The 12,546-nt window shown below is 38.9% G+C and overlaps 1 protein-coding gene across 1 annotated transcript in view; it reads right to left on the bottom strand.

Moving 5' to 3' along the window:
* The window catches only part of LOC110265634, a 33,386-nt gene that overhangs the window by 1,151 nt on the left and 19,689 nt on the right, over positions 1 to 12,546 (bottom strand). The window contains exon 2 of the mRNA XM_021108715.1: positions 1,552 to 2,575. Within this exon, the coding sequence (XP_020964374.1) occupies positions 1,925 to 2,575 (651 nt within the window). The 3' untranslated portion in view covers positions 1,552 to 1,924. The remainder of the gene's footprint in view (positions 1 to 1,551; positions 2,576 to 12,546) is intronic.

The raw sequence follows: 12,546 nt of genomic DNA, 5'->3' as shown, positions 1-12,546 counted from the left end.
CAAAATAAATGAACTTGGCTCTTAGGTACTAAAATTCTCAAAGTTACTTAAAATTCCTTAACTATATCCAACTGGAAGGGATTTCTGAACCCAGAGACAGCTCTTTGAAAACAATATTTTAGAGTAACAACATACCCACTAAAACTTATGAAAATTTATTTAGGAATTGAACGGTACCAAAACCTTCAAAACCTTTCTCTTACGGCTCTCACCGAAACAAAATTTTTCCCTTGAGAGAAACTCATTTAAACCGAATACTCGGACTCTACTAAACTCTTTGCTCTAAAGATTTCGGTTCCGACTTTTCTCAACTTTGAACTAAAGTTTCACTTCGCTAAACTCTTTTTCACTATGAATTTATTATGAAACCGACCATACAAAATCACAAGTTCCAACCCGGTCCAAAAATCAACTCATTTGAAAAGGAACCGGTTCATTTGAATCGAACCACTTTCAGGTTTCTTTTTGGAACCCATTTTTCTAACTCTTCCAAAATGCCTCAAACTTAATTACTCAATCAAAAGTCTAGATTCCTTTGAAATCACTAAAGGCTCCTTTTTATATTGAAATCAATATTAGAGTATCATTATTTCTTTCAGTGATTCAAACGGTAAAAATAGTTCCTTTCTAAATAAGCCGAACTCAACGCATAAAGTTCATTAAATAAATTAAGCTTGAAAACATACATATTCTCTTAATAAATCAAATAATACAATTTCTCAAATCCAACCCTTTTTAAATAACTTTTCAAACAAGACTAGGATTTTGTAGAAATTTCGGCAGCACCTCCCCTAAAACTTGGACTTTTGCCACCCGGCTGGGTCCCAACTAAACCGTTTCTCATTCCTTTCCAACAGCTCAAAACCATAAATCAATTCAAAGCAAGCTAATACAACAGTCGCCTCAGTGGCATATCTCAAGAAAACCATTTCAAAGTCAACTCAATATCAACCGATTTAACTCATTTCCAAAGCTTTAAAGAAACGGTTCAATAACAAATCATTTATCAAAACCAAATCAGTGAAAGCAAACCAGGCTGAATTTCAAAGAGTATTCTATCTTTCACATCATCAAAACAATTGACTCAATTCAAACCAATCCTCGACGGATTAAACTCATATTTCAAATCTTTAAAGAATCAACTTTAAAAAATTACATTTCACAAAGCCGCACAACAATTCACCCAAACAAACATTCATAAGCTTTCAAGACAATCAAATAATACATAAGGCCGATACAATCACCAAATACACATTTCTCACATCAGTATCCATATGTAATAATTCCAATACATAAAGTATAGTTTTGGAAAGCGCCCCTACCTCAAAATACAAATTCCATAATCCAAATGTCTCATAGAGTCCTTTCCGCCTCAACTCAAAATCACCAACAGCTTGAATCACAGCTTTGCTCAATTTCACAGCAGAAGAAACAACCTTTACTCACAACATATGGCCCCGTTAACTTAATCCTAAAGACATAAATATTGTGAAAACCTTAAAACACATCACAGGATATGAACGGGCAAAGTTTCGAGGCAGAGGTACTTACGGTAACTAAAGAATACTAATTGAACCAAAGGACAGAAGCTTCAGCAGTGGTTCCGATAACCACAGAACCACCCTTGGTAGCCGGAATCACCGCGACTCAGCCTGCTCCGTTAGCAGTTCCCACCACCTATTCTCAGCATCGGTGGTGACTCAACAGCACAGGACAAGCTAATAGAGATTCCAACGGCAGATAAAACAGTCCCGAAATAAATACTAGTTGCAACAGAAATCTCCACACAAAGCCAGCAACTATCTCCAAAAATGGCAGCGGCGATGTCACCTACTATAACCATTAATTAAGCACAAACAGTTTCAATGACAGCCTCAAAGTAAGATTGAATTAGCAGAACTAGGAAGCAGAAACAGGGGAGAGCTTACCCCCAACATAGCAGTGGTCCTAGTGGTGGTTTCCTGGGCAACAGAGGGTTCCGGTAGCTCACCTTTAGCAGTGGCAGAGGAACATGTGGCATCCAGAAAGGCAGTGGCGGAGCCGGCTTCTCCCTCGCGCTCTGTTTCTCCCGCACTGCCCTCTCCTTCTCACCGGTGACAGTGACGGGAGCAACCCCCAGCAGCGGAGGCAACAAGGCTGGCTCGACTGCAGCAGAGCACGACACGCCTCCCTCTCCTGGTCTCTCGCTCCTCCTCTGGCCGTAATTCACGGCAGCGACAGCAGCGCCGTTGGAAGACGCGGAAGCAGTGGCGGCGACAAGGCTAGCCGCAAGCTTCTCTCCTTCGTGCACCTCTCTGTTCTGGGTTCCTTCCTCCGCGACGACAATGGCAACGCAAGGATGGCAACAACGCGTGGCTCGACGGCTGGGCACGGTGGCAGCACCAGCTCCCTTAAACCCTCCTCTGCGCGAATAGTGGCAACACAGGGAGCTTCGGCGGCGATGCGACGGCGAGGAGGCTTGGCGACGGTGACCCTGGCGGCATGGCCTGTTGTGGCAGTGCGACGCAGTGAGCTTCCCTCCTCTCCTCAGCCGCAACTCAGCCTCTCTCTCTTTTTTGCTTTTGTTTCTTTCTTTCTTTCAATCAGTTTGCAGCTGCTGCTGCTGCATTAGGTACCCTGGGGTGTACCAGGTCAGGGCAACCGGGTAGGGTTTTTAGGGTTATGGTTATGTGTGTTGAGTTTTAGGATGAGGGCAAAATTGGGTTCAAGGATAATTTTGTAATTTCAAATAAAAGTAGGGGTAATATAGTAATTGAAACCCAAATTAAATCCAACACTAATTGTATATAGAAAAATACTATTTGCTCATTAATTTTACAAATCATTTTCAATAGAAAACCCAGAACTAAAAATTAGAAATAATATAATTAATTTCTCTATTTTTTCAAAATAGCAGTACTAATATTTAAAATATTACTGATCTAATCCAAACCATGTAAAACCCCTATTATTTCATAACTGACAAATTTATAATCTAAATATAGAAAATAATCCAATAATTATAAAATTGGATAATAATCATAACCCATCTCAAATTCGATAAATCAAAACTTGCCTTAATTTTTTTAATAGAGAAATTTCTGAAATTAAAGTTACAGAAACACTGAATTTGAAATTAGTTAATGATAGCCCTCTTTCAAAGGTTTTGGGTCTTACAGGAAGTGTATATGCACTCTTATCGCTCAAGTGTCTAGGGTTAATTCACTCAAATCTTCTCTAATCATGCTTTCTAAACTTTGTTTTTCATCTAACCAATCAGCAAAAATTTAGTGTACCAATGCAAACATTATGAGGTCTTTTCAAGGTTGTAATGGGGCTAAGGTAAGGGTGATGATATATGTATGGCCAAGTGAGCTATAATATGAATCTTTGACTAACCTAGGCTTTCACCTAACACACACACACACTCTATGTAATTCTAAAATCATGCCTAGCTACCCATAATTCCCACTTTTGCATATTTCACATACTCATGTACCAAATATTTCTTTAATTTTTTCTACATATGCATTGATCTTTTATTCCCCTTATTTAATTACTTATTTATTTGAATATTTTTTTATTTTTTTATTTTTTTTATATGGTAAACATGAAAGCAAACATAACATATCAATGCATATGGGTTTTTTTTTGTTTCACATGAGTAGGCACCCAAATTCCCAATATTTTGTCAATGAAACACTGTACACTTTTATCAACCTAAGTTTCCATAGTTCCCCACACTTAATTGGCACACAATCTCTATCTTAAGCTAACCAAAGATTCATTGGGGTAGTTAATTATTTTTCCGCTTAAGGCTAGTGGTGTGGTGAAATTACAGAATAAATGGGGATTAAAAGGTTCAAAGTGGCTAACAAAGGTGATTGAAAGGGTAGGCTATTTGGGATAAGTGAGTAAAAATCAAAATGGCCTCAATAATATGCAAGCATGTAAATACACTAAACATTGGACATATAGAATGGAACAAAATATAGATTGCAATCATAGAGAAGAAAACACACAAGAATAAAATATTATGGTTAAATAATGTAACCATGTTATTAAGTTCAAATCTCACAGGTTGTGTGTTCTTAGCTATAATTCATGTTCCAATTTACAATCCTCAAACAAGTTTATCACACATTTTTCAATTTAAATTAGTGAAATATTATAAAATAGAGTCTTGAAAAAGAAAATATTACTTCAACCAAGCAGTGGCTAAATGCACAAAATCAAACAAATATGCGATCAAACATGCAAATGCAACAACTAATTTTAACAAAGAAAATTAAACATTGGTGTTGAGAAGGAAATAACTAACCCACGGAAGTCGGTATCGACCTCCCCACACTTAACGATTGCACCATCCTCGGTGCATGCTGAGATGCGCAAGTGGACGGGTTGCTTCAACTGACGCTTTTCTTCAAAGATTGTGCAGATGGACTTGTCTGTTGCCCCATTGAGAAGCTTCTTTTTTCCTTTCTCGGTGGCCATCCTGAAAGAAGAGAAAAAGAAGAAAAGTAACCCAGAAACAAAGATAAAAAACAAATAAAATATGGGTGGGTTAATGCCAACTAATGAGGGTCTCAATTACATGGTAACTACAACATGCAAGTGAGAAAATAGTAGAAGCAAATGGCATATCAATAGTGCAAAAATTACAACAAATGGGGGAGAGGGAGTGGGTAATGCAAGATAGTATAAGTGTATATCAATGCAAATGGAATGCAAGTATCATAAAAGAATAGCATTGACTTTTGAATAATAATACCCAATCAGAATAAAACAAGTCATGAAGCACCAGAATAATTCAAGAAAAGATGTAACAGTTGAATAAGAAAATTTAACACCAATGGAAAAATAATAAATTTGGAAAAGAAAATAAAACATTCACGAGATTAAAATGCAATGAACGAAAGTATGTAAATGTAATAAAGAAAATAGAATGAAAGAGAATAAGGATGATAAGTTAAAGAGAGGAAGAAAAAGTAAGTAAGGAAGGAGGAAGAAAGAAGGAGAAAAGAGAGAAGAAAGGAGAAAGGAATGGAAAACGAGATGTGACGCGTGCGCGTGAAAACTGTATTCGCCATGCGACGCGTACGTGTCGCCCACACGTATGCGTGGGTGGTCTTGGAGCAAAAGGACGCGCACGCGTCAGGGACGTGTACGCGTCGATGATTTTGTGCCTCTAGCACAGTTCCATCGCAAGGGCAGCACAACTCTCTATTCAGGTGCTCTCTACGCCGATTTTCATCCCCACGCGTATGCGTCGCTGACGCTTACGCGTGGGTTAAACTTTCTGCAGGGGACGCGTACGCGTCGAGTGGCTTGTGCTTCACGCACCCCTCTCGCGCGTCTCTCGCGCAACTCTCTGTCTAGTTGCGCAGACACATACGACGCGTGTGCATCGTTGACGCTTGCGCGTCGATCCCCCCCTTTTTTTATTATTTTTATTTTATTTTATTTTTTTATGCAGTATGATGAATGCAAAATGCAGATGATTATGGAAAAATTAGGAATGAATACTAAGAAAGAAAAAAAATATAAAACTAAGAATAAGCAAAACAAAATAAAGCTAAGACTGAAAAAGAACGCTCATACCATGGTGGGTTGTCTCCCACCTAGCACTTTTAGTTAGAGTCCTTAAGTTGGACAATTGGTGAGCTCCTTGTTATGGCAGCTTGCGCTTGAACTCATCCAGGAATCTCCACCAATGTTTGCAATTCCAGTAGCCTCTGGGATCCCAAACTAGGCACATAAAGCCCTTGAGCAAGTTAAAGCAAGTGACAACGCCCCAAGAGTGTTAATTGTCAGAATGAATTCCGGGGTCCCAAACCTTGCCTTTGCACCCGTTATCTTGTTGATCATCATTTTTCCATTTGGGTGGTGAGCAATCAGAATTCTCACGAAGATATCCAAACAACTTCCTAGACACATTCAATTGAGAATTATACCAACCCTTGTACTTCAATTTGTTGCATGCAACCATATTGAACCTTGCATGACAATTCCTACCACCAACTATCTAGCCACAAAGAGCTTTAAGTTGCCCATCCGTCTCAAGCAAAGCATATTCAAGTGGGCTAATTAAGCTTAAAGATGAAAGATTTACCCACTTGAATGAAAGAATGGATGGTGATGGCTTTGGGAGAGAGGTCTCCAACAACTTTGGCAAGGTGATTTCCAGCTCCATTCCCTTGAGCTCTTCCTTGACAACTTCCACCTCTTTGCAAGCTTCTTCAATTTCAACCTCTTCCTCTTGGTAGTTTTCTTCCATTTCAATCTCTTCTTCACTGCCTACCAAGGGCATGGGTGGCTGTGCTTCTGCTTCTCTAGTCCCCATCTCTTGATCAACCTCTGCAAAGTCTTCAACCATGTTATGCCTCGAAGGTTGTACACCCTCTTCAACATCAAATTCAAACTCCTTAGAAGGAGGCTCTATGACTCGAGGTTCCTATGGAGGTTCAGCATCTCCTAAGTCTGCAACCACTTCTTCCTCTTCAATAATTACTGCTTTGTCCAGTTGTTTTAGTATAAAATTGTACTCATCCTTGATTATTTCCTTTCCATGACAACTCCTTTCAACTATTTCTTCATCTTCAAGGGTCTCTCCTACCTTCACCTTTAAGGCCTCCTCTAGCTTCTTGTGAATTATGAGATCCATTTCGTCCCTAAGACGATCCCTTCTCTCTTGTTCCATGTCACTAGCATAATTAGGATCGTGTTGCTCTTGGGTTGATGGATGTGGGTGTTCTTCCATGGAGGGCGGTGATGGGATGGAGAGATCATTATGTGGCGGTTCAACACTCTCCATCTTTTCCACTTGTTGCTCAACGCACTCATCCGTGGTAATGCTTTGTTCATTGCATGAGTCTCTTGGGCCAAACTTTTGACGGATGGTTGCTTGAAGTTGATCCATTGCTTCCTTGAGACGATCCCTTGACTCTTGTCCAGCTTGAATAACATGATTAGGATCATATGGCTCTTGGGTTGATGGATATGGACATGGTATACATGGAGATGGTGGTTCTTGGGAGTAATTGGGTTAGAATTGGGGTGGATCTATGTACGGCTCATAAGGTTCATAGGGTGGATAAGGATTAGGGTCATATGGGGGTGAATGGTGAAAAGGGACTTGTGAGTGTGGTGGTTCAAAGTTATGTTGAGGAGGGGTTCATAGGCATATGGTGGCGCTTGTTGGTAACCACAAGGGGGTCCACCATATTCATCATCTTGGTATGCACCCTGGAATGGCCCTTGACCATAGTAATTTGGTGGAGGTTGATTGTCACGAGAAGGTCCACCATAACTATTGTCTTGGTATGCATCATATAATGGTTGTTGATTATAGCGCATTGGAGGGGGTTGTTGCCAAGAGGGTTGATCAAATCTTTGTAGCTCCTCCCATTTTTGATTGTTCCAACCTTGATGCATGTTCCCATTATAGCTTCCATTCCCTACAACAACATTGGAACCAAACTCATAGCGACAAGGGTGAGAATTCATAGTAGCTAATAAAATTTAAAAACAAAAACAAATAAACAAGCAAAAAGCAAATATTTACAATAACCAATAATAAGGCACACGTTTGCAATTACCCGGCCGAAATTGCCACTATCCCACCCCTATAAATGCCGCCTCAATTCTTACATCTCCCCATACCTTTCTCCTACTCCTCTTTCATTTTATCACCTCACTTTCTATCTCTTTCTATTCTTTTCTCTTTGCTCGAGGACGAGCAAAACTTTTAAGTTTGGTGTTGGAACGTCCCGCTTTTACCTTCCTCAAACTCTCCATGGCACCAAAGATTGGGGAATCTTCATCAAGAAAGAGGAAAGAAAATCTCCCTCAACTGTCCCACACAAACTCCACCGGTTTTACACCAAGTTTCATGAGGAACACTACTACAACATCGTTAGCAAGAAGAAGGTAATATCGGAAGTGAAATTCAAATTGAAGGTTGATGAGTACCCAAAATTTCAAGAACAAATTTGAATTAGGGGTTGGGAAGTTCTGGCCAACCCCGTGACTGAAGTCGGAGTTCTAATGGTTCGAGAATTTTATGCAAATCTATGGATGATAGACCAACACAAGAAGGAGCACCCCCAGTTCAAGACTTGGCACACCATGGTCCGAGGGAAGACTCTGCAGTTCAGAATGGAAAAAGTGAGGAAAATATTTAAGCTGCTGATGAGTGATATTTTATCGGTATAGAATTTTTTAATAGGGTTATGTCGTGAGTATAGTCTAAACCAACAAATTATAACACATCAAACATAGAAAATGTGTGTCCATAATTCAAAATCAATAACCGAGAGTATTAGTCTCGGGTCGTTCTCCCTAGGAGTTGCCCTAAGGTGCACATCATTGGTTAGGAGTTCTCTTTGATGTTTGAGGTTGAATGCGAAAAATATAAACAAGCTTGCATAAAAGCAATGATAAATTAACAAGTAAGCTAATGGACACAAGAATTTGAACTAAACAAGTGTGAATGACAATCAATCGATGTAAAGGTCTTGGCTAGGGTTGAAAATTGGAATTTCTATCCTCATTGCCTTCAACAATTGTGATGAGAATTGGTCCTTGCTCTACTTAGTTAACCTCTAACTATGAAGGAAAGTCAAGTGGAAATAATCAATTTGAGTCCACAAGTCCTAGTCTAATTCTAAGGAAAGACTAGAGTTAGTGTCATTCAAATCAATTAGCAATTTCCAATTATCAATCAATAAATTGCCTTGACAATTCAAGTGTCTCCAATTGTCCAACCCCTAAGCCAAGAGTAAAAATCTAATCCATAGCTAAAGTTGACATTTTCTCAAACATTTGGTGAACAATAATGAAAGGCATTGTGAAATTGAGAAGGGGAATTGAATTCAAGCTATCTAACACAAGCAATCAACAACAATAAAGAAATTCACAACAATGAACATGAAATTCCACAATGCATTAATAGAAATCAAAGTAACAAGATCCAAATCCAAGATCTACAATGCTAGAGCAACAAGAACACAAATTGAGAGTAGAAGAGTGAGATCTACAAACTAGAACAATGTAGAATTGAAAGTAAATTCAAATCTAACCAAAGGATCCAAGTGCAATTGGAATTGAGAATGCCAAAACCTAGAGAGAAGTTAGAGTTTCTCTCTCTAGAAACCTCTAAAACTAACTACCAAAAATATCTAAATGTGTGAAAAGTGTGTTTCCCCTTTAACCCTTGGTCCTTTATGTCTTTTCCTGCCAGAATTCCACTCAAAACTGACCCTGGAAACCTTCTGAAATTGCTAGGCACGTTTTCACTAAAGAAGTCACGTACCGGGCGTCACGCGTACGTGTGGGTCACGCGTACGCATCGTCTGGGTTTTTGCGATCCACGCATACGCATCAGACGTGCATACACGTCAATGAAGATCCTGCTCAGCCATACGTGTGCATCCATGTTTGCGCGCCGATTCCAGATTCAGCTCCCAGACGTGCGCGTCGACTACACGTGCGTGTCGATGTCAATACTTCAAAGCTCCATTTTTCATGCTCCTTCCACTTATGCATGCTTCCTTCCTCTCTTCTAGACCACTCTTGCCCCCTATAAACTCTGAAATCACTCAACAAACGGATCACGGTATCGAATGGTAACAAAGAGAGATTAAAATATACCTCATTTTGGGCCTAAAAAGCATGTTTTCAATAATCAAGCAAAATTAGGAAGGAGACATAAAACCATGCATTTTATATGGATAAGTATGACAAAATGTTGATAAAACCCTCTAAATTCTACACAAAGTGAAACCTAAGATTGGGATTCATCAAATCTCTTCACACTTAAAGCAAGTATGTCCTCATGCTTAAAGGGATTGAAAGACCAAAGAATCATAGGAGAATGGGAATCTATTAGATGCAAATTACCTATATGGATGCAACTAATGCAAATATATCTATCTACTTGGTCAAAGGTAAATCAACTTCCAAGAACATGTGTGAGCACATAGGGTCAAAATGATAAAATAGTTCATGACTCTACCAATTCTAACATCAAAGCGGAGTGTGTACAACTTGCATGAAGAAAGCTCGTAAAAGTCGGGAACAAGGAATTGAGCGTCAAACCCTCACCGGAAGTGTTTGCACTCTATTCTCTCTAGTGTTTAGGGTTGACCACTCAATTCTCCTCTAATCATGCTTTTCCCAGATTTGTTTGTCATCTAACAATCAACAATCATCCAATGCATGCATACACCTATCATGAGGTCTTTTCAAAGGTTGTAATGGGGCTAGGGTCAAGGTAAGGTTATATATATGGCTAAGTGAGCTCAAAATTTGAATCCTTAATTAACATAAGCTTCCCACCTAACCTACATAACAGCCTATAGAAATCTAATATAAGCCTAACTACCCATTCTTTTCTTCTTCATATATTCATGCATTTTCTTTTCTTTATTACTCCCATATGCATTGACTCTTATTGAACCTTACTTTAGGGTATTTTGTCCCCTTTTTATTTCTTTCTTTTTCTTTTTTCTTTTCTTTTTCTTTTCTTTTTCTTTTTTTCTTTTTTTCTTTATTTTCCTTTGTATAAATTTTTTTTCTTCTTTTCTTTCTTTTCCAACTACAAACATATGCAAGAGCATCAATGCACATGGCTTCATGTTTTAATGCATGAATATGTACCCAATTCTCAAGATCTTCAATGAAAATTCCAAACACAATCAATGTCCCAAGTTTTTCCACACTTGAATGACACACACACTAGCCTAAGCTAATCAAAGATCCAAATAAGAACAATTATTGTGAGTGATGGAAGGTAGGCCATTTGGGTATGTGAGTGATGAGCGGATAATTTATACGCTTTTTGGCATTATTTTTAAGTAGTTTTTAGTATGATTTAGTTAATTTTAATTATATTTTTATTAGTTTTTAAATAAAAATCACATTTCTGGACTTTACTATGAGCTTGTGTATTTTTCTGTGATTTCAGGTATTTTCTGGCTGAAATTGAGGGACCAAAGTAAAAATCTGACTCAGAGGCTGAAAAAGGACTGCAGATGCTGTTGGATTCTGACCTCCCTGCACTCGAAATAGATTTTCTGGAACTACAGAAACCCAATTGACGCGTTCTCAATCGCGTTGGAAAGTAGACATCCAGGGCTTTCCAGCAATATATAATAGTCCATACTTTGCTCGAGTTTTCATGACGCAAACTGGCATTCAAACGCCAACTTCCTGCCATATTCTGGAGTTAAACGCCAGAAACAGGTTGCAAATCAGAGTTAAACGCCAGAAACAGGCTATAACCTGGCGTTTAACTCCAAAAAGAGTCTCTACATATGAAAGCTCAATGCTCAGCCCAAGCACACACCAAGTGGGCCCGGAAGTGGATTTCTGCATCATTTACTTATTTCTGTAAACCCTAGGTTACTAGTTTAGTATAAAAACCACTTTTAGTGATTTATTTCACATCTTTGAATAATTTTATGTTCAGAGATCACGTTTAGGGGGCTGGCCATTCGGCCATGCCTAGATCTTCTGTTCTTATGTATTTTCAACGGTGGAGTTTCTACACCCCATAGATTAAGGTGTGGAGCTCTGCTGCTCCTCATGAATTAATCCAAAGTACTATTGTTTTTCTATTCAATTCAAGCTTATTCCTATTTTAAGATAGTCGCTGCACTTCAACATGATAAATATGATGATCCGTGACACTCATCACTATTCTCAACCTATGAACGCATGCCTGGCAACCACTTTCATTCTACCTTAGATCGAGTGTGTATCTTTTAGCCTCCATTCCGAAAGATCGGAGTCTTCGTGGTATAAGTGATGAGCGGATATTTTATACGCTTTTTGGGGTTAATTTCATATAGATTTTAGTATATTTTAGTTAATTTTTAGTTTATTCTCATTAGTTTCTAGGCAAAATTCATATTTCTGGACTTTACTATGAGTTTGTGTGTTTTTCTGAAATTTCAGGTATTTTTTGGCTGAAATTGAGGGAGCTGAGCAAAAATCTGATTCAGGCTGAAAAAGGACTGCTGATGTTGTTGGACTCTGACCTCTCTGCACTCAAAATAGAATTTCTGGAGCTACAAGAGTCCAAATGGCGCGCTTCCAATTGCGTTGGAAAGTAGATATCCAGGGCTTTCCAGCAATATATAATAGTCCATACTTTGCTCAAGGATAAATGACGTAAACTGGCGTTCAACGCTAGTTCCGTGCTGCTGTCTGGCGTCCAGCGCCAGAAACAAGTTACAAAGTGGAGTTCAACGCCAGAAACAGGTTACAACCTGGCGTTGAACGCCCAAAATAGCCCCAGGCACGTGAAAGCTTTAATCTCAGCCCCAGCACACACCAAGTGGGCCCCAGAAGTGGATTTCTGCACTATATGTCATAGTCTACTCATTTTTTGTAAACCTAGGTTACCAGTTTAGTATTTAAACAACTTTTAGAGATTCATTTTGATCTCATGACATTTTAGATCTGAACTTTGTACTTTTTGACGGCATGAGTCTCTAAACTCCATTGTTGGGGGTGAGGAGCTCTGCTGTGTCTCGATGAATTAATGCAAGTATTTCTGTTTTC

Source organism: Arachis ipaensis, chromosome B01, assembly GCF_000816755.2.
Source record: "Arachis ipaensis cultivar K30076 chromosome B01, Araip1.1, whole genome shotgun sequence".
NCBI classification, from domain to species: domain Eukaryota; kingdom Viridiplantae; phylum Streptophyta; class Magnoliopsida; order Fabales; family Fabaceae; genus Arachis; species Arachis ipaensis.
The sequence above is the reverse complement of the archived record's forward strand: the minus strand, read 5'-3'. Positions and strand labels throughout refer to the sequence as shown.